Source organism: Lipophrys pholis (genome assembly GCF_963383615.2).
Source record: "Lipophrys pholis genome assembly, chromosome: 12".
NCBI lineage: Eukaryota > Metazoa > Chordata > Actinopteri > Blenniiformes > Blenniidae > Lipophrys > Lipophrys pholis.
This window is the reverse complement of record NC_137641.1, coordinates 20,116,371-20,142,927: the sequence shown is the minus strand read 5'-3', so window position 1 is coordinate 20,142,927 and position 26,557 is coordinate 20,116,371. Positions and strand designations below refer to the sequence as shown.

At 41.5% G+C, this 26,557-nt stretch overlaps 2 protein-coding genes across 3 annotated transcripts; both read left to right on the top strand.

The window, feature by feature from the left end:
• Window positions 1-905: 905 nt before the first annotated feature.
• Window positions 906-10,749, top strand: slc5a1 (solute carrier family 5 member 1). Its single transcript, XM_080477660.1, has 15 exons — window positions 906-1,151; window positions 1,885-1,956; window positions 2,309-2,413; window positions 2,620-2,679; window positions 3,550-3,654; window positions 4,871-4,976; window positions 5,394-5,474; window positions 5,559-5,767; window positions 6,155-6,290; window positions 6,436-6,543; window positions 6,645-6,795; window positions 7,347-7,515; window positions 7,749-7,964; window positions 9,208-9,313; window positions 9,408-10,749. The coding sequence occupies exons 1-15, from the start codon at window positions 1,008-1,010 to the stop codon at window positions 9,620-9,622; spliced, it is 1,983 nt and encodes a 660-aa protein (XP_080333786.1). The 5' UTR covers window positions 906-1,007; the 3' UTR covers window positions 9,623-10,749.
• Window positions 10,750-17,034: 6,285 nt separating this feature from the next.
• Window positions 17,035-26,409, top strand: rnf208 (ring finger protein 208). Of its 2 annotated transcripts, XM_080477411.1 has the most exons (3): window positions 17,131-17,444; window positions 17,574-17,691; window positions 24,160-26,409. In XM_080477411.1, exon 3 carries the CDS (start codon window positions 25,198-25,200, stop codon window positions 25,972-25,974), a length of 777 nt encoding a protein of 258 aa, XP_080333537.1. In that variant the 5' UTR covers window positions 17,131-17,444; window positions 17,574-17,691; window positions 24,160-25,197; the 3' UTR covers window positions 25,975-26,409. The 2 variants fall into 2 exon arrangements, with proteins under 2 accessions (XP_080333536.1, XP_080333537.1); XM_080477410.1 differs by having other exon boundaries at window positions 17,035-17,691.
• The last annotated feature ends 148 nt before the right edge of the window (window positions 26,410-26,557 follow it).

Here is a 26,557-nt window from a genome sequence, read left to right as displayed (position 1 = left end):
AAATATAAAATACAAAATATCGCTTGAAATTTTGCGTATTGAAGTTGAAACCCCTGTTAATATTAAACATGATGTAAACAACTGTTTTACGGACAGTCACTTGACACTCCAATCAAAATATGAATGTCATGTTATCAACAACTGTACTTATCAGCCATCCTACTTTTACTTATTGACAGAGATGACAAAATCAGAGGAAGAGGTCAGTGAAAAGGCAAATGAGCGATACGTAACAGAGCTTTCATAAGTTCTTTTACCTTTGATTCACTTTTGTTCGGCGTTATAGTTTGATATCTCATACTGAAACAGTTTACAACAGTTTACTTGACTCTTAGGAGTCATTGATAATGTAACACAGAGTTCATCTGTCGCTCCTTTGTTTTGAAGGAACACCAGTACATCTACTCATGGTATTTCCGTGCGAGTTGATGATTAACAACTTCAATTGCTAAAAGGTAACACATTTTAACACATTTTCTAACAGTTTCAAGCATCTGCGGGGTGAAATCAAGGCATGCAGTTTCTACAAAAACTTTGTACTCAATAGTTACTCAACCGCTTCAACTTTCCTTAGGCTGACATTGACGTGTTCTCATTTTCATGTGAGTGTATAAACAGATTCAGATCAACACAACTGCATTAAATACATGTCAGACTCCACACACTGTCATTCATAAGTGGCTCCTGTGAACATATCATTAACTTGACCATAGCAACCACTTTCCCAAGCCACAGCCTTGCAGACCCCATGATGTGACTTCATACAGATATTCAGGTCCCAACAACATGCATGCAAGCGCACACACACAAACACGCACGCACGCACGCACGCACACACACACGCAGACCTAAAGCCACACACCCCCACCCACCGACACAACACACACACACACACACACCTAGCCACACACCAGAGGTATAAAGGTAAGGGTCTGTGGATTGTGGCACCAGTCTGAAGAAGAGCGACTCCTGTGACACTCCTGTTTCTGACTCGGCCGCTCAGCAAAATGGCTGGAGAACGATCATATTTTGGATTTGAGTTTTCGAGGAACAGCAATGAATCAACAAATCCCACAGTGTACCTCAACAATCCGGCAGATATCTCCGTTATTGTGATTTACTTTTTGGTTGTCTTGGCAGTGGGAGTATGGGTAAGTTGACCAACCTTGTACTTATTTGCTTTATTTAATCATTTTTGTTGTAATTTTTCCAGCTTCAGGGGTTTAATTGTGAATCGAAGTTATTTGACTTTGACAATATTACTTTGAATTTGAAGAAAAAAACTCTTTCAGAATTTCTTGAGCCAGAAACTAAATGTGCAGATTTATAGGTAGGCAGAGGCAGAATATGACATCACATTTTACGTCAGGAGTGTTTTTGTTTTTTCTACCTTTACAGCAGGCATTTGGAGGAAATGCGATATAAAAGCATTACACTGACGTTGTGCAAACACATCGTTCTCTTCAGCAGTTTGATTGTTGCTTATCCAATAGCAGAACACTGTTTTCTAAAAATAGACAGAGCACTAATAAAGTTAATTCATTAGCAGAACTGTTATTGAGCTGATTTATAATCGTGAGCTATAAATGTAATGATTCTGTTTATCGATAGTATACTCACATTATACGTGAGATGCAACATAATCCCTTTCTTGTCAATGTGTGTGTAAGGCACATTGAAATCAGACTGAAAGTAACTTCAAAATGTAACTTAAGACTGTAATTGTTCTGCATCAACAATGTAATGGAAATGTTAAAGAAAACAAATATGAATCTCAACACAAATGCAGACTTCAAAATAAGTTTGCAGTTAAAACCACATACAAGAGCGGGGTTTGGTGTTTAGTACAGATTTATGCGACTTTTCTCCAACTTGTCTTTGCAGGCGATGGTACGCACCAACCGATCCACTGTGGGTGGATTCTTCCTGGCGGGAAGGAGCATGGTGTGGTGGCCGGTGGGTATTATACAAGGAATCCTCAGACTAACTGAGATTATGCTGTTTTTCTTTCTCAGTAATCTTCCTGGACTAAGAGGCATTATGGCTGTAGGAGGGATGCACTGACTGATAAGTTTTATTGTTTCGCACTAATGTGGCGCATTAAATATGAGGCTCAAAGTCATAACGGATGTGTTCCTGTAATACCAGTTTTTATTATAGCCACTATCTGTGCAAATCTTCCTTAAACTTACTTACGATGCTGACATGACATGATTCAAAAATCAGGCGTAAATTATTTTCAAAGTCGTTTGAAAATGTAACAACAAAGAAAGATCAACACACGACTGACAGATTAAACTCTCCACAGATCGGAGCTTCGCTCTTTGCCAGCAACATTGGCAGCGGCCACTTCGTAGGGGTTGCTGGAACTGGCGCAGCTGCAGGAATAGCCATTGGAGGATTTGAATGGAATGTGAGTAATCTTGTCTGTGTTACACCATTATCGCTTCTTACACAAACATATATCTAACCTGTGACACACATTCCGTATCATCACTTGCCTCCGTCGGGAAGGACTGATGGCCTACAGATAATCACAACGCCGTGAACACCTTCACACAGGGACGACAACAACACACTTTATCAAATGTGTGGTTGACTTCTGATCGTGTGTTTCAGGCTTTGCTATGCGTCGTGATTCTGGGATGGCTCTTTGTGCCCATCTACATCAAAGCTGGGGTAAGCACAACACTGGCCACGAATAGTCGCAGGAGACAACTTATATATACATTTTTTTCCATAGTACACTTTCTTGCCTTTATCAAAACTGATCCTATGAAGGATAAGCCAACGTGATCATGAACAGCCAAGACCCATTAACGCAAGTGTGAAGTGAAGGTGGGCTTGTGTGGTCTGATCCAATAAACGAGCTGCTGAAAAGTTAAAATGCAACAAAGATTTTTGAGGTACTGGACTGGATAGTCAGGGTTCCCACGCTGACCCATGAATGCACCAATAATGATCCGCTGATATGGATGTCGTCAGTCGGTGCATCGCTTGGGAACAAATGGCATGAAAAATGGAAGACGGCGAGCCAGTGGGGGTAGTGTGGTGCCTTGGACAAAGTTTTGTTTGGAAAAACAAAGCCGGACCCAAAGTTTTGTTTGGAAAAACAAAACTTTGGGTCCTGCTTGCTTTTAGACCTGTAAATACTAGCCTTTGATGGCAGTTGCCTTTATCAGTAAGTTAATGGGTTGAGGAACACAGCAAACAGTTTGAGGGGATGATTTGGCTTCTAAATGCACCAGATTCCAATGAAATTGCACGTACGTGGAATTTCCTGTTCAAGCAATTCTATTTGATTAAGGCCACACTGTGTAACTACGAGAATGTCAAAGATATGCTGCTGACATCTTGGTGCCAGATACCATGGCACACCTTCAGACGTCTAGTGACTCAACTGGTCAGGGCTGATTTTGTACCAACAAGTGAAACTACATAATATGATGTTAAGTGTATATGCATTTGATAATGCACAGTCTTTACAGCCTATGCAAAACTAATCAAAGTAAACGAATGTCTAATTATATCTGGATGTCTTCACTGCAGGTGGTCACTATGCCCGAGTACCTGAAAAAAAGGTTCGGAGGACAGCGAATCCGCATCTATCTCTCTTTGCTCTCCCTGGTCCTCTATGTTCTCACCAAGATATCAGTAAGTCAGTGACGGAACAAAGAAGTAACAAAGTACAAACTTGTTCTGCCCCATTGCTCTGTTTTGTTGTTTTAAAGAAACTTTCAGATTTTAGTAACACAAATATCTGTACTATTGACCTGTTACTATATATGCTGCATTAAGGTGCATTCCATGTTTCAAGTTGTTGGAAAGCTAATCTGTTTCATCACAACTTTCACATTAATTTCAACATTTGCAGGACACAGCATTAGTTACACTTTTACAATCTTAACTGCTATGCTCTGTCTGTCTTCACAAAGGTTCAGTCGGACTCTATTACAGTGTTGATATTGTCGGTGTTTTTACTTCCATGAACATACATAAGAGGGGCAGAATATTAGGTACACCTCCAAATATAACGTTGAAGTCCAGCTTGACACCACTGTAGGAATAAACAAATAGTGACAATCTGAAATACAACATGAATTCAAAGAGGGAATTTACAACAAATGTGTTGTCCAGGATCATATAATAATTATTTTATCTGTTCATAGTGATGTAGCTGTTTTTGTTGGATCAACAGTGGCTTTGAAACTTCATTATCATCAATCTAAATCAAAAAAAGCACATATATTATAATTCAAAGGTTACTTGTCGTGGTATTTTCTTAGATGAAGAAATTCAACAAAGTTAATTATTTCAAGACAAAATGAGCAGAATTTGTCAACAGAGGGAAGAAAGACAGAATATCTCCCCTGACACAAGGAACAGAGGTTTGGATACTTTGACACTACTAACAGTACTTTCTACTCTTAAATTAATCGAATTGCATTATTTTGCATTTGAGATGAACTAAATTGCTTTAATCACTGCGTGCATTCCAAACACTTTTAGATCAGTGCATTTAATGCACAGTGGATTTAAAAAGACAAACAGAACTCAAAGGACAGAACAAAGCTGAGCAAACAAGAGAAAGAGACTTTACGACTGAGAAAAGGTCAAACTGAATGTGATCTCTCTGACAGGTTAAATCAGTAACCACATGGCTGTAAATGATCCAGATAGCACTAACAACAGAGCGGCAACACATTACCCTATTTAAAAGAAACGTTGGTTAGCTGTCGGGAAATTTGCTCTAAAGGCCTACTTTGTACTGTTTCCTCGTGCCACAATCTGTCACGTGCAATTTCAACACTGAATCCAAACTGGATGTTATTAAGTTTTTGTTGTTCTTTTTTTCCTTTCCTATACTCAGGCTGACATGTTCTCTGGTGCCATTTTCATCAACCAAGCCCTCGGGTTGAACATCTACCTTGCTGTCATTATGCTACTACTGATCACCGCACTGTACACAGTCACAGGTTTGTGCATAGGAACAATTTGCTTCCTCTAAATAGAATCTCGACAGATTGATATTTTCCTCAGAAAGTCTTATCGGCATGAATGGTACCATGATTGTGGTTGTAAAGCCCTTTCTCAAGGCTATGTAGAGATGTACACACACACACACTGTCCCTGGGATGAGTTTATCAGTGGTGTGTTATTGTGGTTAATCACCCGTGGACTGAGATAAGGATGCACCGGCCTTCTGTTGCTGTTCTGTAATACTGCATCCACACCTGAAAAACATTTTACAAGATGACCATTACCAGAGCACTTGCATAACGCCATAAGCATATGTTTTCTTTTTCCTTCAGTGAAGCATGTTGATGGTCCTGCAGTTTGCGTAATATGAATGAAATGCTTTCTGGTGAATAATATCACATATTGTATCGCAGGTGGACTGGCTGCAGTGATCTACACCGACACCTTGCAAACCGTCATCATGATTGTAGGATCGTTCATTCTTATGGGATTTGGTAAGTGCCTTACATTTGTTATATTTGGAAGTAAACGTCTTGTTTGTATTACAGCATCGATTAAAAACTCTTGCACATCCTCAGCTTTCGTTGAAGTTGGGGGCTATGAAAACTTCCAGGAGCGCTACATGTTGGCCATCCCCGAAATCACGGGGAACCTCAGCAAAAAGTGCTACGAACCTCGGGCAGACTCCTTCCATCTTTTCAGAGACGCGTTAACAGGGGACCTGCCATGGCCTGGCCTGGTGTTCGGTCTGACCATTCAGGCCATCTGGTACTGGTGCACCGATCAGGTCAGTAAAACACAGGAGCAGAACATCTCTGTGACAGTTCTTATTGCGAAGAGAATTCACTTGTGATGACTGCTGCTGACGAGCTACCAGCATCAAACAAAGTCACGAACAAACTTATTCTATCGATTGACACACTTTTGATCGTGTCAGTTGAATTTGAAAATTCATTCTCAGGGTTAGACCGTAATGTTTGCAGATACTGAGATAAAACAAAAGCAGGGAACACCCTGGACAGAAAGACCAACAGAAAGAAATTCATGTGTGTCGATATGCAATTAGACGAAAGAGAAATCTCATTGCTGAAACCATGTTATCAAAGCACGTGTGTTTTCATTTTAACTAATGTTTCATGGCACTCTTGACTTTTTTTTTTTTCTTCCCAACTAGGTCATCGTCCAGCGTTGCCTCTCTGCCAAGAACCTGTCTCATGTTAAAGGAGGTTGTATCTTGTGTGGCTACCTGAAGCTGCTGCCGATGTTCCTCATGGTTTTCCCCGGCATGATCAGTAGGATCCTCTATACTGGTAAGCAGATTGCTTTTCTTTCACTTCACTTTCTCTTGTAGCAAATGCCAACTCATGTCGTAGACGTTCTCATATGTACATAACTAAGAATAAAGATGTCTGTTGAATAAAAATGTGTAACACGTAAACTTCTCTCTGCAACTAGACGAGGTGGCTTGTGTGGACCCAAAGGAATGTATGAAATACTGCGGTGCTACTGTGGGTTGCAGTAACATTGCTTATCCCAAGATGGTGGTGGCCCTTATGCCCAATGGTAGGTATCTTAAGACCAGGTGTCTCGGGAGCTCCAACTTCAAAATGTAGTTTCTTACTTTAACTTCTGTTCCCTCTCTTTATCTTGTTTATCACCTTCAGGTCTGCGAGGTCTGATGCTGTCTGTGATGCTTGCCTCTCTGATGAGCTCCCTCACCTCCATCTTCAACAGTGCCAGTACTCTCTTCACCATGGACATTTACACCAAGATACGGCGTTCTGCCAGTGAGAAGGAGCTCATGATCGCTGGCAGGTAAAATATGCCTTTGTGGTTGCATTTGAAATTTCTCACTGACAGGTGATTATTTGATGCGAGGTTGTAGGAGGTATTTTCGATAGGAATATTTCAATACTCAACAACAGACAGCTAAAGTGGTGACAGGGTTCTCCTCAATGTCACCAGACCACTTCAATACTCAACACTGAGTTTACGTGACGGAACAAGGAAGGAGTTTCTGGTCTATTGGCGTTACTAGTGTGACGGTGTGATTGCGTCGCTTTATGGACTTTAATTTTAAGGTTGCACAATATTAGAAAGAAAACAGCAACAACTCTCAAATAGTCTAAATGGACAGTAAAGTTTAATTTAAATTCTGTTTTCATCACTGGATCAGGTTTCTCATCGAAAGCATTTTGACGCCTGAGTAAAAGTCACAAACATACTCCACAATGTAGCATCCAATGACAATAATCCAGTTTTGTTTTTTTGTTTTTTATGGACCTTCTTGACCCTGCCCAATATACTCAAAAAAGCCAATCAGTCAAACCTGTGACCTTATGTTGTTTTTCTTTGTGCGTGTATAGAGTCTTCATCGTGGGCCTGATTGGCGTGAGCATTGCCTGGATCCCCATCGTACAATCAGCTCAGAGTGGTCAGCTTTTCGACTATATCCAGTCCATCACCAGTTACCTCGCCCCACCCGTCACGGCCGTCTTCGTTCTTGCCATCTTTTGCAAACGAGTCAATGAAACTGTGAGTTCCTTCTATAATTCAACAGCTTCCGTTTTAAGTTTATGGTGCTCATGATGGTCAGTCGCTCCTATTCTGGTACGACAAAGAACTACTTAGAATTTTGCAATCTCCAATCTTTCTCCAATCTTTCTCCAATCTTTCTGACCACAGCACTGACCACAGTACTGGATACAAATGTCTTTTCAGCAGACACATCTGAACTCGTGTTGTTTTCTATTTTCTTTTGTCCTTAGGGTGCCTTTTATGGCATGATTATTGGGCTGTGTATCGGCCTATCCAGGATGATTACCGAGTTTATCTATGGGACGGGCAGCTGCGTCGAACCCAGCAACTGCCCAACAATCATCTGTGGCGTGCATTATCTCTACTTCTCCATCATCCTCTTTACTTCTTGCTGCGTTCTGATTGTGGGAATCTCCCTCATGACGAAACCCATCCCCGACGTACATGTAAGTGACTGCTGAGGGATTAACCTTGAGAAATCATTCAATCCTTGAGAAATCAGCTCCAACAGTATTTCTAAACAGTTGGCAGAAGGCAGTTTTGAATTTAAAGAAAGCACAGCACTCATTCAAATCTAAAGTCACACTCTCACGTCACACAGAACCTTTTTTCTTCTTTGGTTGAATGCTGGACTTTCTAATGAGTTGCACTGTGGGCAAAAAAAATAAAAAAGGTTGTTGGGAACTTTGAAAAACATTTTCTGACATGCATGAGTTGGAAATTGACAGAAATACAAAGAGAAGTCCAGATAAGTATAATTTACTTGAGTACAAATTATACAAAGTAAAAATCTAATTTTAACTATTGATAGACAAAACGTAATACATCTTGGGTGTAACTTGATCACTCAAGTTTTTTCCGACAGTGTTTATAACTGTTATCGTTAACTACTTTGATAGTTTCACTTTGAACTCTGAGTCATCATGAATGATAAAATGAATAATGGGAGGAAAGGTTAATACAGTCTTCAAATGTAGCGAATAAAGTAAAAAGTATTCAGAAAAATGAATAGTCAAGTACTACTTCACTGTCCATATGAGTTTCTAAATACAACCTGCAACACTTTTTGCAACATATCTCATTCCCACCATTTCAATTTATCGACATTATACCAACAATATAAGCAGTTCTAAGTATGTTTGTTTTGATAAAATTAGAGCTTTAACTCTGAATTTAATCTTTACACAAAGAAAGCATGCTGGAAAAGCCCAACAACTTCTGCTATTATTTCTTAACAAATAACTACCGTGCCATTCCCTCTTCATTTATAGTGATAATCTTTAATCTTGGGTGCAGGTTTACTACTTAACAAACACATACAATCACAGGCCGGTACGTCTCATTTGTATCCAGGATATGAATGATTCATGACCAAAGTGCAGAGTCTGAACTTTATGTGTTCTCAAAAGCTTTTTTTTAAAAATTCGTCTGGCGCCATTTCAGTTGTTGATTTCCTAAAGTGACTTCTTTCTTATTGCTACACAATGGCTCCTCCATGTGGCCCATTTACAGCCATTGCATTGTTTTTGTTTTTCCTGTCCTCATACAACAGGGTAATATTTCTCTCAATATTATGTGCTGACACTTATTGAAAGTGACTCTGAAGAGTGAATTTATTAGCTTTGAACTAATTGTCAAGGCAATCCATCATTGGGGATTTACTTACTTTCAAACCTTTTGTGTAATTAGTTGTATCGACTGTGCTGGAGCCTGAGAAACTCTAAGGAGAAGAGAGTGGACCTTGAACAGGACGACTGGGTCAATAACAACAACTCCCAGAGCATGGAAATAGAAGGTAATGAGCTACTATCAGGAGAATACACACACAGCGAAGACAGGCTGATATGTACACGCGACGCCAACATTGTCTTGTGTTTTCCTTGTCCTAGAACCTGAGGAGGAACCTGGCTGCTTCAAGAAGGCGGTGATGTGTTTCTGTGGTCTGGAGACGACAAAAGCCGTCAAGTTGACGCCGGAAGAGGAGGCGGAGATGCAGAGGAAGCTCACCGACACGACAGAGAAACCTCTTTGGAGGAAAATTGTCAATCTGAACGCCATGATCCTACTGTGTGTGGCTTTCTTCTGTCATGGCTACTTTGCTTAAGAAAGACACTCAGGCAACTTCAACAATGTAATTTAACTTATATTTGAATGACAGGATTTTGTGAATATAAATTATGACTAAGTTAAAATACAGCAAAACCTGCAACTTCCTCGATAACATCATTTTTACTCTGCATCATTACTCTTGTATGTATTCAAGCACTGTTTGCACACCCAGTGAACTCAACCATAGCGCATGTGCCTTTTGAGCTCCCTGGTGTTCCGAGTACAATCATCATATACAGTATGTGCCTGTTCAAGGGTGAATTGTGTGCTTTTGATGAGCAAAAGTGAAAGTGAATATGGCAAACTCAAATAGTCGTGTTTTTCACTATAAAAAGTGCAAAAGTAGTAGAAATGTATGAATAACTACACACAATATTTATTCTCTTCCAACACATTTCAGAACTCAATACATGGATGATGAAATAGTGCATAATTCAAAAACATATTAATAGCATATTTATAATGGAGTTTCACAGCTATTGAGGATATCTTTTAACTGAAAACTTTAACCAAAAATTTACTACAAAACAGGTGAAACGTTAACAGTTGATTGTGAGTTTGCACTCTCAATGCATGAGAGTTGGAAGTTAAGCTTTATTAGATTCATTCGATGTGTCTTTGTCAGTCTGCTGTAAATTGCTATGAGTAAGGGGGAGATTTTACTCTCTCTGCAAAGAAGATATTCTGAAGACCAGCAATGACAAAATCTCCAAATTTTTAGGGATTTTAAAGAATTAAAGCCAAATGCACTACTTTTTGGTCTTGGTAACTCTATCCAACTGCAGCTTTTACTCTGACCTTACACTGAAACACCTAATTAAAGTCTTGTGGTCTTTCCTGTTTAAACTATTTATGTGACAGTAATTTATGCAATGTAATTCATGCTGATTAAATGTTTCATACCAGGATGCTGCGATAGAAATGAGGAAAAAATGGTACACAAAATGCAAGCCATCAACCTGTAATCTCTTGAGATTCCACTTTGTGCTACCTCATTCTACTAAAGGTGTACTTTGTCATTATGTGTGTTCAAAGTCACCATCTCTTCTTTAATCTATGCACCTTACTGTGCGTTGTTTTAAATGTTATTTAATAAACAAATCGGACTGAAAAAACATTGAGAAAGAAAGACTCTCTTTATTTCCTCTCATGATTCGGTGTTGCCAACAACTTTTCTCCGTACACTGTCCCATGTAGTGTTGTGAGTATTATTGGCTCTTCCTAGATTTTTAGACTACACACCAATAGTTATTATATCCAAGAGGTTGTGAGTATGAACCCACAGCCCTGTTCTTTGATTGTGGAAGTGTCGGCTCTTTACTCGATCTATGCAGGGATCTGAGCAGTGGTGAAATTGTTAAAACGCTTACGTCATAGTGAGAAAGTCCTCCGAGTCCAGCTTAGATCTGGGAGTCTTTCTGTATGGAGTTGAAGCATTACTTCAATTTCCCCCAGAGTTCAGGATTTATACTTCAACAATCCAACTCCAGGAGAAAATAATAGGACAAATGATAGGACAACAGAAAAACTCTGTTGAGGGTGACTACAGGTTAGAAAAGGAGGTTTGGGATTAATATTTACCAATTTGACTTTTAACGCTTTAACGAGACTGAGTGGTGGTTATGGGAGAATTGTGCGTGTGACTTAGAAGCTACATAGTCATTATCCACACAGGTCAAACAATGTCATCTGAACTGAACACTTACATAAACTGTCATAAAAACTAGTCTTCATGTAAATGAGCATTGTAGCTCAACAGAATGAGCTATTCCACACAGTAGCTTGTCTTGCAGCCTCATGGTTTCATATTGAAACTGGGCTCAAGTGGGTTAGAAACTCTACCTTCTCCATATGTGATTAAGTGAAGCATGAGGTTATCTTAGATTGGTTGGGGGTCTCTCTGTTTAAAGCACCTACAAATGACTGTGCTATTTAAATAAAGTTGAATTGAATTGGATTGAGCTGAACTGAATCTACAAAACAACATTTTCAAGTGAAAACAGAAAACTTTTGTTTGTATTTTGGGTGCTCAGATCCACTGAAAACACGTTTTGAAAATGCTCAGACTCCGTCTCCGTGTAGATGGAGGAAAACACAACTTTTCTGAAACGCTGATACTGCAAATGTGCGCCACAAAAGTAATAACCACTTCTTCTACACATATGTGAGTAAATGGACAATAGCAACAATGGCGGTGTCCAAACTGTCATGACTGTCCATATTCTCCTTGGGACTTGGTCATTTTATAGTTGACAGTCATCATAATAGATATCCAACTTTGTCTGTCGTATTATTGTTCTCTGTGTGCATGTGTGTGGTTTCATTACAAAAACAAACAACAGCACCCACTAGTGGTGCAACATCATTGTCAGCATTTCTGCTGTGTCCACTTAAACGGACATTTTCAAAATGTTGCCGGGTAAATGTGGAACTTTTCTGAAATGAGAATGGAAAAACAATGCGTTTTCACTGGAAGCATTGTGTAAACGGGTCCTAAGTTGCTCCCGTGTGTTTGGCCAATTTAAAAACTGGCTATGAAGTATATATGTATAATGTATTAGGGATGTCCCGATCAGATCGGTAGATATCGGATCGGGGCCAATATTGGTGATTTGTGAGTGATCAGGATCGGCAAATCCAGCCGATCACCCCGCCGATCTTAAAAAAAAAAAAAAAAACGCAGCCCGCAACGTCACCTTATAACCACAACAATCACAGACTACAAGCTCCGGTTGAGCTGCAGAAGCTAGAAGCAGGCGGAGCGGGGCCATAGACCTATAAAACTAGAGTTAAATCTAGGGGTTTATGTGTTTATGTGCAGAAGTGAGGTGTGGACGGAAGTTTTTTATGGGAGAAGGCCAGGGAGAACAAAAGATTGTTTTTTCATCGTGTGGATGTACCCTCAGTTTACAACAACAACTAAAGAAAAAGCCGCAAAGAAGAAGCAAAAGAAACAAACTCGGTGCGGCTTTAAAATAAAGGATTTTAAAATAAAGGATAAGTACCCGCAGGGGAGCGATATGGTGAAAAAATGTACCCAGACGGTTACGCTAGTTTGAAGCGAGACTGGGATATTCTGAATAAGTTTTTGAGAGAACTATGATCAGACTACTTTTGTCAAACAGGTTTTACCATTTTGAAGTGGAATTAAGTGTTTATAATTCACATTGAAATGTAAATATTATGTGACAATTGAGGTCAAACCTCTCATACAGCTTTAAGTTAAACTGAAATTTAATACACAAAGAAGTTACATTGGAGCCTAAGAGCATTTATGTTTAAGTCATTCTGAGAATTTTTTTTTTGATATCCCTTTATTTATCTCGCATGTGGAGAAACTTGCAGTGGTACAGCAGGATAGTACAGAGAAAGAAGCACACATAGCAGGAACTAAAAAAAAAGCAGATAAAAATACAATATAATAGAAAAATATGCACACGGTGCCTATAAGTGTGGACATGTACAGAATATGGGGTGGATGTATTGTATTATTTGATTCAATAAGTGAGTTTTACAATGATTTCTAGCTAAACAAAGCTTCTGCCAATAGTACTTTTAGCTTCAGACATCTTAGTTGCTCCAAAAATAGACTGTTGAGTATATTCGCAATAGCAAAGTGAGTATCGGATCGGGACAGTATCGGTATCGGTCGATACTCAATTCTGAAAAATCGGATCGGCATCGGGGGCAAAAAAGTGTGATCGGGACATCCCTATAATGTATATACTCTTTACCATAAGAATTAAGAGGAATTCCCACAAGTACAGGCTCCGTCATGCTTTTACAATTACTCTGGGGGTTAATGTGCAACGATTTAATAATGAAAATGTGTGGCCTTGTTGAATGATTTATATTATTGGCGGTGCAGCTGCATGCTTTGTACTCTGAAGTTTGATCCCTTTTATCCATCCCTAGATCTCCAACAGCTGCAAACTGCTTTGTATCTGTTTCAATAATTAGCCGAGTAATGTTTCTGATCGTCCATGTGGTGCATCGGAGCAACAGACCAATCAAAGGTCAATAATGAGGCTTGTCTCTCTCACACCAAGAGATATTTTGGCATTATTACTAGTGAACAAACGCCATCTGTTGGCCACTTCAACAAACTGTGCTGAGTCATGACAGGATTGAACTCTGAATCCTTTAAAACTAGTGACGGAGCTGATTGTGATATGTGCCCGTGTATGAAGGTGGGCCATTGTTTGGAGAGAGAGGTTACAATAAAGTACAACTATATTGATAAATTAATATTGATAAATAAATAAATATTAGACTGCTATGTCAAAATAGGAGCACTTGAACCATAACCAGAATTAAATCAAATTCACATGACAGGAAATCAAAAAAGTACTCCAGAAAGGTTTTCCCATGATTTCGTTTAGACAGTGAGACTTCCACTTATTATAGATCCATTACACATAAACTGAAATATTTCAAGCTCTTTTGCTTCATTCAATTTTTAGCTTGGCAAGGAATTCACCAATGGCTATACAAAAGGATCATTGTTGTATCACTTCACTGACTGTGTTGAATAATGTCGGTCTTAATGTTGAGATTGCATATAAAACATTAGAGATGCAAACTGTAATTCTAAATTAATTGACAATAGGTCAGACGTTACCAGAAAATCCATGGAAAATACATAAGTAAATACACATGAATACCAAAAAGCAATATTCTTAAGTAGCAACTACAAAAAGATTTAGTTACTGCTTCTGCTGATAACCTTTTGTATAATCTTATATCTCAAACAAATGATAAACTTTTTTTTCCTGTTCAGTCAATATGCTGAATAAGTCACACCACCCATCATAAAGCGACTTTAAACCAATCACAGATTGCAGCTGGGCGGCCATTATATCATATAATATTGGAAAGATGTCAAGTCTCAGCAACCACGCATATGTAATTCCTTAAAAAGAATCCTGGCCTGGGTTTAGACTTAACATTTAAAACACTAAAAACTGTTGGGTTTTTTTTAAGTGTGCCATCATCATTTCCGTCAATGACCACATAGTTTACATTTTTAAAAAGTCTGTTAAAGACGGACCTTTTTAGAAAAAAAAAAATGCCAGCCTACCTGAAGGTAGAGATTTCATTCATCAGTAGAAACTTCGGCCGCAGGTGGGTGACCAGCAGATTCTCTCCAGAAAGATTTCTGGAGGGAAAAACAAGGCCATTCATTTCCACGGGCTCCACTTCACACAGTCTCTGGCAAAACCTTTTCAAGAAATGCCACATCCACAGCAACTGACCACGTTACGTTGTCCTTTAAGTAAACAAATGTTTATTTAAAATGAAATCAAAAGTGCCTCGTGTTTCATACAGTGACGCTGTAATAGCAAGTTTTACCAAAAGCTGTTACCAAAGCAATTATTTCAGTGATTATTTTATGTGAACAATTTATTCAACAAGTCAAATCATTTTAGGGGGGGGGGGGTTTCAATTAAATAGTCAGTGTCTGTGTGATAATCTTGAAAATGAAAACAAGGTTCTGTCGGATCTGAAGGAGACTGCAACGTTACCGGACGTACATGACTATTCTATCATCATTCCCCTTTTCCCTGCAGAGGGGTCAAGCAAAGTCGGACAGAGGACAAATTAACCAGAAGCACCTTGCACAGGTCAATTAATGATACCTATATCTTTAATATCGGGAGTATTGCTTTGGACTTCAGTTTGTTTTCATAACGCACAACTCACTCATATAACAATTATGGATGGTTTATGTGATTGTTTATGGTTTATGTAGTGCTTTATAACATACTTGGATTTTACTGTCTCAAACAAGGAACCAATAGGTCACCAATAGCTCATGTGTCAACAATTACAACTTCTGCTATGAGAAAACATTTTGGATAATTACAGTGTTTACAGTTGCCCGAGTGCCAACATAAAATCCCTGAGTGTTAAGACTCAGGAAAAAGAAGATTTAAATGTCATTTTAGGGTCAAACACTGAATTTACCAAACACATTATTTACTACCATTCTTGTACTACAGTGTATAATATGCAGACGAAAGTAATTTAAATATAAGTTAATTTCAGTCCGAAATCAAATTATATGCTCAGTTTTTATAATAAATAATTTTCTCTCCATAATTAAAAAATTGAAAGCATCATTCAACTGCTCTCACTGGGAGGAAGAGACACAAACAAACATGGGGCAGAACATAACAACCGCTTCTATGTTCGAGTTTAGCGGGGCTTTATAAATATGTATTCTGTCATTTTGATTAATAAACAGGGTCACTTGCCCAAAAAAGGGTTAAGAAAATGGTTTTGAACGTGATGAGCTCATTCAGCTGCCTGAAAACCTGCCAGCTTAAATAACTTGAGAAAAAAAAAACTTTTTTGAGGAAGCTCTCTTACAACAGCAACAACAATGGTTTGTTAAGTAAACATTGCAGCTCTTCCTCATACCTTGACCAGAGCAAGCTTTCTGCAGAAAGTCCTTCTAATAGGATCCATTGGGTGTTCAGTGTCACTGTCCTTCCCTGCACTGCTTTCCCTCATTTGATGGCCTCATTTATGTAAGCATATCCCTCTTACATTGATTGAAAATTCACATCATGTTTATTCTCCCCTCTGATCTGAGGATTATTTATTGGTCAGCACGAACGCTTATACGCAAAGGCAGATACAGAACTTATTAATATTGTTATGTAACATCGCAGCATGTGCGGATCTGAGGGAACTGAGAATGCTGCCTGTAAGTTTCTCTGTTGGTGAACCCATAGAAATTCAAATTAAGCATTTATTTTTATTTTGTCACGGGAGTCTAACTCAAAGCAGGCGTGAGTATGAATGTCAGCTCTGGGATGTATTGTTCCTGCTCATAGGAATCAATTTCTGCAAACAGGAATAAAATACAAGTCTGGGATAAATGGTGCATGTGCTACTCCAAAGACCCACTGTCAGCAATGTACAACAATTAATATTTAGAGAGTATTTGTTCTTTTGTTTTTTAAAATGATACATGAATTATAGGAGGAGTACACAAAGACTGCTGTGTTCCCCATGTACCCAGCCATGTGTATGAGTCTGTGCAAATAAAGGATGATTCATAGCTTTTGGTGCTATCATAACTCAGAGGACTGCTGTCTGTGTGTAAATGTGCATGTCTGGTCTGTAGGTGTGTGTGTTTGGATGTAGGGAAGAGGATGGAGGGGGCAGGATTGGTAACGCTCCTCATTGGCTGGGATATTTTCTCTGGCAACGGGAAAACGTGATCCTGCCTGCAGAGGCACTGCAGTGTGTGCTGCAGCGGGCGGGCGGGTGAGAGAGAGAGAGAGAGAGAGAGAGAGAGAGAGAGAGAGAGAGAGAGAGAGAGAGAGAGAGAGAGGAGGGGTGGGCAGGCCAAATAAGCCTCATGCATAAGGAGGGAGCCAGAAGCACAGAGAGAGGGAGTGCGTGTGTGTGTGTGTGTGTGTGTGTGCATGCGCACGTGTGTGTGTGCATGAAAAGACTGCGCATGTGTGACTGCGAGGTGCACTGACTGGAGCAGACGGAGGAGGAGAAAGAGCAGTAATGAACGGCAGCTGAGTCAAGAGAGATAACAGAAGAGGAGAAGGGGGGAAAAGAAGGAGGAAAGAGGTTTACCTGAAGACCAGAAGAGAGAGGCGGGCAGAGAGGCAAAAAAGGAAAGAAGGAGAGAAGGACAAGGGGAACATACAAGAAGAAGACAGGCTTGCGGTGTTCAGGAAAATCCAAATTTAAGAGAAGAAAAAGTGGGATGGAGAGAGAGATACCAGAGGGAGACGCTCGGCCACAGCTCAGAGAGGACGGAGTGAGGTTGGGGGAGTGAAGGACAAAAGGTACCGGAGAGGCGAGGCGGAGAGCAGCGAAGGATGCGGAGGTCGACGAAAGCAGCCTGACACATGATGTATCCACCTTGCAACAGCTTCCTCCATCTTACATCTCCTCCATCTTTTTCCTCCGCGCAGCGCTGCTCCATCCTTCTAGAATAAAGCAGGAGTGAAAGGTCTCAGCAAAGATAAACAAACACAAAACACAAAGAATTGGAACAGGAGGACGGGACAAGACGAGAGTGCAGGAAGGCAGGTGAGGATGATGAGATTTGGCTTCTTCTGCGAGTTCATTTTTAAATCATCATTGTATCGTTAGACAGTTCAAATCTGAGAGGTGTGGCTCGTCATCTACGCTGCTCTCCGCCTGCTCTTTTCAATCTGTCTTTGTGCGAGTGAGGCAGAAAACAAGAGGTGCTCTTTTGCTTTGTTATGCTGGGATTTGCACGGTTGTTGCATCATGACGTCCATTTTGCAAACACACACACACACACATCCACATGGATGCATGTATGAATGGCGACGCCACATGTGCTCCCACAGAGACCTACACCTGCACACCTGCTTATCTGCACAGACCATACGCGGCGGTGGGAGACTGTGAATGCAGCGTCCTTATGCTGTGAGAGTTTGGGTGTAGATGGTATCTGGAGGGTTTCCTGTCTTTGGCGGTTGTGACATTTGACAGACCTCTGCACGGACAGGGGGGGGGGGGGGTTGGGGAGGGTGGAAGGAGGAAGGGTGGGCGGGTGGGGAGAGTGTAATAAGGACAGGACAGGACAGGAACGGCCTGTTCTGTCGTTGTCAGCAACACTGAGGCATCTCCATATTGGCCATACATCGGCGCTGCGGTGAGAGCGCTCGCTACACCATGCTGCGATTGCATAACTCCAGCTCCCAAAAGCACCCCTCCCACATCGCAAGGCAGCGACGCTAAAGCCGCCTCATCTCGACACGGTCCAAATATTTTGGCCCACCTCACTCCTGCCACACACACACACACACACACACACACACACACACACACACACACACACACACACACACACACACACACACACACACACACACACACACACACACACACACACACACACACACACACACACACACACACACACACACACACACACACATGCGAGCCTAACATCAATCAACAAGAACGTCCACCTCAAACCTGTGCTGTTACAGCCTCTTTAAAAGCAACAGAATCAGTTGCCTTAATCAATCAAGCCACTATTATTGACGAGATGGAGCCCTTGCTGTGCTTTTCTCTCATAAATCGTCCATGAGTTCTGTGCCAGGGAAAAAGCACTGCTGGTTACTATTGCTTGTATTTTTCTGCCTGTGTGCAGCTCTGCCATGTTGCTGTGGGAGCTACATAGACGAGAACAAAGAGCACTTGGACTGTAATGAATTGCGAGGCAAAATGGCCGATGTCTCCCATGAATGACAGCGGGCTGAATTAATAAAAGCAACACCTTGATATAAACAAACTAAGCACTTTGCACCCATGCAGAAGCACAAACATCAAAAAGCAACTGAGCCACGAAAAGAAAATACGACGGACGGATACGGATGCAAAAATTCGATGTGGACGTAAACGTGAGGTGGTAAACATGCAAATACTTTTGAATTCTGGCATTTCAACAGCATTACCTTGAAACTGACCAACTGTAATACGGACACAAAAGAACTCATCAAAGTCATCAACGCAATGACTTTACCGTTTGAAAAAACCCAATACGAAAACAAAATATGAGTGGGACCCGGACATACTGAGCCTACTTCCATTCATCGTGTGCATTTGAAAAGCTCTGATTTGCCATCAAACTGTGAAACACATCACAGAAATAAATCTCCTGGAATAGACATCGTTTCACTGAATCTCCACAAATGGGAGTTTACAGAGAAAGAGCCACAACAAGCAAACGTAGAGCAAATCTGGGGATTTGCCCTCAGATCACACTAAGGTCATAACACGTTATGTAATCCAAATAAAGCACAACACTCTGCACAGGTCCAAATAATGATGCAGCAATTCAGCTTTTTCTGTCTTTTTGTCAGCTGAGGTATGAATGTAGATAGAAATCTCAACATAGCGGACATGCCTAACATACTGCTGGTATGTGGCACGGAGACACAAAGACCCAGAGCCTCTGTGCATTGTCCAGCCAATGTGAAGATAGACAGAAATGGATGGAGAGATGGAGACAGATATTCACTGGGAAAATCAGGCACAAACACTCACACACAAGCAGTCACACGGGGAGAACGACTGATGCGCCCCGTCTGTATGACTCATGCAGAACATGGTGCCCTTCCCTTCCACGGCCAATCTGCACAGGTGGAACCTATCCAGTGTTGATCATGAAGCCCAGAGTGGAAAACACAGTGTCATATGATAGGAATGTGTTTGTTTCTATATCTTTTTAGGCATGTGCAATCAGTCATAATTTAATCTCCCATCACACATTTGAAGATATTCATTTTTAACGATTTGCACCTATCAGTCTGTTATCAGTATGTTTGTGTGGTCGCAGGAATGTTTAGGGTGGTGCCCTGTACGTAATGGGGAGTTGTCTGAGGGTGAGAATGTTCTCGGACTTGTGTGTGTGTGTGTGTTCCTAAAATGTGAAAGCAGCTCTGTGTGTGTTGAACGGTACGAGGAATTTGCTGCTGAGGCAGACTCCTCTGACATCTCTGTGGTCAGCTCTGCTCTTCCTCCCATGCTTGTGATGATGAGGTCAAATGCCTGCCATGATTTCATTAGAGTAATAATTCTTCTGCAGGAGGAGCATCCAGAGCCGTACACACACACACACACACGCACACACACAATGTGAAGGCTGTGGAGAGCTGCAGCAGTTTACACTGTGTTAATATGGTGGCTGGGTGGAAGATGAGCTCCTTACATAACCGGAGAGGGCTCCGTCGATTAGGAGGAGGCTGCGCCAAAGATGACCCATCAGCAGGCAGGCCGCATCAGTTATCAGCTCTTTTCATAGCACTGTCACCAAATTACAGGGTAATTTTAGCTGCTGCATCCCCCTCCTGGCTCAAAGGCTCCTCGTGCAGCTTCACTGCTTTATCAAAATGACATTTGCCATTGGCAGACAGATTTAGGCTGTTTGTTTTCACTGAAAGTGTCTAGACATGTGAGATCTGGGAGATAATTATTTGAGCTCAACTGATTCTGCATGACAAAGACTTTGCGAAGCATGTCAATGAGGCACTATTTAATGACATGAATACTATAGATTAATCCATTATGAACATTTGATTTTTGTTTTTTAAGAATCCATCCAACTTCTATTCCACTCTGATCCAACTCAGGGTCACAGTGTGTTGGAGCCGATCCCAGCTGACTATGGACAAAGGCAGGGTGCACCCTGGACAGGATATACAGTCCAACACAGGGCAAACCCAGAGAGACAGACCACCACACACACATACAAACAATTCCAGGGACCCCAATTGACCTCTAGCTCATTTTCTGGGGGGTTGTCGCAGGAATTTGGAGTTCCAAGAGAAACTCCACACGTGCATATGTGTGTGCACCAACATGCAGCCCTTATCTGTGGTATTTTGTGTGGTTCAAACCATTAAAAGGTCATTTTTCTTTCCCCCCAAGGGTTTCTTTGACTTTCATAGTCGTTCTGATGCATTAGGAGCACTTTTCCACATAAACAACTCAACAAGAGTTTTTTGTGAATTTTTCATTACACAGTTATGGATAAAACACGTTGCCTTTCTGTCATATTTTGTTTTCATTTAATCACATTACATTAGTGGCCTATTACTAAATATGTGCTTATATTGTTTCTGGGTTGTTGTGCCAATCACGCCTACAATGGTTTACATAACTAGTAAAAGGTTCCCTGAATCAACGTGGGAGGCACATATCTTTCATTCATTCCCTATTATTTGCTATTGGTAATGGTTCACGGCAACAAAAGCTGATATTACCTTGGTTTTCATATAGCCATATATTAATATTTAAACTTTCTTTCAACACATTTAGAAACTAGTGTCGTCCCATCCTCATTCACGCTGTCCTGCATGCAATTGATGTGATTTATTTTGATACAGCACTCCTCATAGACATAGTCAGAAAGTGCTAAATAATCATCAAATCCAAAACACAGCTCAGAAAAGTGCAACACACACACACACACACACACACAGAGAAAATAGTGTCCTGAGCACACTTTCACAAAAATGCAAAAGATAAATCTGAAAGATAGGAAGATGACTACCTGCACCAACACATGGAACTGTGTTGGGAGGTTCAGTGTTTGAGGCTTTGTGCACACCCTGATGATGTCACCTTCATTATTCTTAGGTGTGTTGGAGCAGGGAGACGTCCAAAACATGCAAAGCGGTGACCCTTCAGGACCAGGAACGGACAACACTAATTTAAAGCCATTACTGTTTCCAATACGTGTCTGCCTCCAAAACATTCCCAAAAGAAGGTGTTAGTGCAGAATATTCTATTTTTCTTAGCCAACACCCAGCCTTGTGAAATCTGTATGAAATGTGTGCTCAAAAGAATGACAGAGAAGCTCGGGCTATTTTAAGGAGAAGTGTTGCAGTACTGCAGTGCAAGATGGAAACATTTGGTGAGACTGCGATCAATGGGTGAGATTTTGAGTAACGCCGACAAATATCTCTGTGTCTAGGTGTACAAGTGTGTTACTGGGGAAAGGATGAACGGGAGAGGTGATTGTCTGCACGCTCATCTCATACAGTATATGGCCCAGTGCATCACGTGAAAGCAAAGGGCTAAAGCACTTCCGCCTGTTATGTACGTCTTTCTCATTCGGCGTGAATCTTCAGCAGCGGTTGGGGGCAGGAAACCATGGAGAAGTGCGCAGATAAACTGACCAAAAATAGCAACCAAGACCTATGCTATGCCACACTCGCTCGCTCTCTCTCCCTCTCTCCCTTTCTCCCGCTCATGTAGGTCACCTCCTCTGCTCAGTTAGTTCTTTTTTGCCTCTAATGAATCATCACTGTTGACAGCCTTGCAGAGAATGAACGGTGTGTCATACTCCCTCTTCTGCTATTCGGCAGCTATTGTTCCGTTGAAGCTAAACAGTTTCATCCATACACTTGTTCTTCTTTCACAAACCCACACACAGTATGACACAAGCTGCTCAGTGCAGATTGTAACCTGTTCCCACGCGCGTTATCGCAGCTGAACCAACGCAGCACACGAGATGACCGAGAGCTGACGGGAAGTAAGGAAGAACGGCAAGAGATGGCCGGCAAATGTGTCCCAATCACCTGCTCCGATGACACAATGAGGCCAAACCACGGCTTTTTATTTACCTGGTCACAGACATTTACTGCTTTGTAGGCAGTCTGATGAGCTTAATGCTACAATTTGACATCTCAAGATTTACAGGCTTTAGGCTTTGAATGTTCCATGTGGGAGTGAGAGTACAGAGCTCATAAAAATACACGCATACTAATCACGGCTGACAGACTGTCATATAAACAGACAAAATAAGAAGTACATTTTTATGTAATTTAGTTTAAACAGATGGAGAACCAATGTAGAGGATCTAAGCACAGACTAGTAAAACTGTGTCTCATTTTGTTTAATTATTTAGTGTCTGCTACCACTACCCGCACTTACATAATGTAATTTAAGTCATTAAGTGTTTTTTTACCCCCAGTTTTTGTTCTGCATTGTGTTGGTAAATCCAACACTTTCTGAGGGCTTTTAGACATAAACAACCGACTGTTTTGTTTTGTTCAGTCTGTCTCTACTCGTGCTGTAAAACTACCTGTGCTGTTTCAAATGTTTTGATTTAAAATTGCAGACCGGAGACTAACAAAATGATATGCCTTGTTGTCTTCTGAGAGCACACGTTCACAGGTGTCTGTATGCTTCTGCCCTTCATATAATTACAAGAATGAGGAACATATTTAAATATGTCTCTGTTGCGTCACTGCTGATTCAGCTGATTAAAGTCACCATGACAGATACATGAAAATTGAAGATTAAAAGCACAAAAGTTCAACTTGACTAACAAATGAATTTCACTGTACTGGACAGGTGTAGCAGATCTCTAAAAATAGCTACAAATCAGAAAAGTGACTATGTTTTTCGACATGATAACTGATAAATGTTAAGAGAACCCACCTTCAGTTCTACTGCTCTCGTTAATGCCGTAAACGAGCATTTATTCTTACGAAACACTTAAATCAGTCAATTACTCTAAATACTGTAACAACTAGTTAAATAGTATGAATCAGAACGCTGCTGTTCAGGTTGTTGCCGTCTGCGTTTTGTCCTTATCATGCTGAAGCACACTGCATAGCAGCATAATCTTCAGATGTGTGTTGTCTCAAAAGGAAGGCGTGTTTCACCGTGCTGCAGCCAGCGACAAGACAACAATTATCCCAGACTATGTAGAGACACACCTGAGCTGAGGCCAAGATGTAAAAACAAATAGGTCAACATTCTTTCTCTTGGTCCTGGCCCCCATCCATCAGATAAAAAACAAAGAATGTGCTCTTCAGACGGACTGATCTGAGGGATTTCTTATCAGTCACACCTAAAGCTACAACACTTTGAGAGAAAATGTAAATATGTTTGTGAATAAGCGATATGAAACTATCTTCTCATGTCGATGAAAAAAAGACTGTATAGCTCTTCTTTTATAACGGTATTGTTTAACTCTTCTATGTTTGTCTTTTCTGTGTTTTACAGGCTGATGGACCAAAGGAATTCCAAAACATGAGACTATTAAAAAGAGAGACAAGCACAGAGACATCTTCCTAAAGTCTTTCAGCCTGGGAGGAGTGTCCAAACATTCAAAAGAAAAAAAGAAAAGAAAAAAAAACCTTCACTCCCACCTCGGAGGATATTAGCAGCGTTTGGAGTCTGAAGGAGTCACTCCACAGCTCTGTGGAGCACTACAGCAGGAGACCTCCCAAGCAAAAAAGAAGACCTCCTCCCTACGTCAACAAGCCACCATAAGAGTCACAAGAGGTCACCTCCTCCAACTGGATCACAAGCAGAGAGAAATACTGAAGTTTATTCTTTCTTTCTCACGCACTCAAGTCAATGTGTCACACACTGGCAGCCAAAAACAGGAAGCTAAGTTACAGCCTCGTTTGAGAAAGGAAAGAGTTTCCCTCAAGCAGGGCACAGGATATAGTTTCAGACAATACCTCCTTGGACCTTTTCTGAACTGCCTGTAATTTAAACCCTGTACTCTGTGAATGCTGACATCCACCAAACCTGTACTGTATGTGTATCTGTGTGTGTATATGAGATTATTTATTAGTGTTTTCACTGAGTGAGAGCTTTTCTTTGTGCTGAAGTGCTAAGAGTCCTTGTGCGGAGTCTTCTTCCTGCAAATATTAATCTGAGACAGCACAGAAACATCAGCATTAAAAAAGAACCTTTAAGTAGTCAACACTGGTCATTTACTATAAGCTGGACTGTAAAATCATCTCTGTATATTAGCTGTGACAGGATAAAAGCTGCAGATTGTGGTGCTCTGGCTGAGTTCTTCTGCCTGTCTCCCCCTCATAAAGACTCAGGCTGACAGTGCAGCTCCTACCAAGGGGAATATCTGACAGAAACATGGAGGCAACCATCCGTCCCCATGTCCCCTCTAATGGCTGACTTTGCAGGAGTTTAACTTTTCCTCCCCCCTCAGCTCAAAACTAGGCAAGGGGCGTCCAGCGCTGACAAGAGCCACAGCCTCTCTCTCTCTTTCCCACTTCTAAAACTGTGCGAATGTCCTGCCTCCGGCGCCAGCAAGTCACCATCCCCATGGACACCGTCAAGATCATCCAGTCAGAGAAGTTCCCCAGAGAGTGCCCCGTGCCCGTCACCCAGCCACGCTATGCTCCGCGCCCGAGGGTGGCTTGGGATGGCGGAGGTGAGGGCGAAATCATCGTCAACCAGGCCTGCAGTGACCTGACTTTGGACATGTCGGGGTCCCCGAGGCCGATGGTGTCCCCCCCGGCCCCCATCCTGCGCAGGGAGCAGAGCTTCCTTGCGCAGCGCAAAACCAGTGCCAACGAAATCTGTTACCACCAGTTCCACTACAAGATGGAAGACGTCATCGTCAACCAGTACGTGCTACGCTCCTCCTCCACCTCGTCGTCCACTTCCTCCTCCTCCTCCTCGGGGCCGGTTATGCCCTGCGAGCCCCTGGACTGCCCCACCTGCGGCCACACCTACAACTTCGCCGGGAAGCGTCCGCGCATCCTCTCCTGTCTGCACTCGGTGTGTGAGGAGTGCCTGCAGATCCTCTACGAGTCCTGTCCTAAATACAAGTTCATCTCCTGCCCCACATGCCGGCGCGAGACAGTGCTGTTCACTGACTATGGGCTGGCTGCTCTGGCCATCAACACCAGCATCTTGAGCCGCTTGCCCTCCGACCCCAATGGGCCCGTGCAGTGGGGCGGGGACGCCGACCGCAGCTGCTACCAGACTGTGCGTCAATACTGCCAGTCAGCCTGCACCTGCCAGATCGCCAACCCCTTGTCCTCCTGCGGCATCATGTAGACAAGGGGGGGCACTGCAGGCATGACTTGACGCGGCCCCCCACCAACACCACCGCCACCACCACTCTTTCTGTCTATAAGCTCGACCCCTTTCTGCCAAGCCCCGCGTCTCTCTCACATACAGTAAATAAATCCCTCCATAGATGTTATCTCTATATATTTAATAGCACAGACGGATGCTGTGTGGGACTAATGGATGCTGGTGGTTCAATAAATAGTAAATAAATGTATTTTATGTATGGACTGGAATCCTATTCACCTTCTCTTGTTTGGTTGGACGTGTTTGTCATTGACATCTCTTTACATGGGAATGCCAGGGGAGGTCTGTCCCCCCAACCTAGGTGAATAAAGATTAAAATGAAAAAAGGAAATCTGTGTGGCACACTCTTGTCATCTGTTGATGATAAATGGCTTCCAGATTCTTATTTTGATTAGTAAACAACAAAAAAGAAATAATTGAGATGTGTCCTTGTTTTTCTGCAGTTTGGGGGGGGAAAAGTTTATGATTTTTGCAACACCAGAAACACAGAAAAAGTCATATGTATAGCCATTCAGATAGACATATAAGAGAATGATGGTTAAAA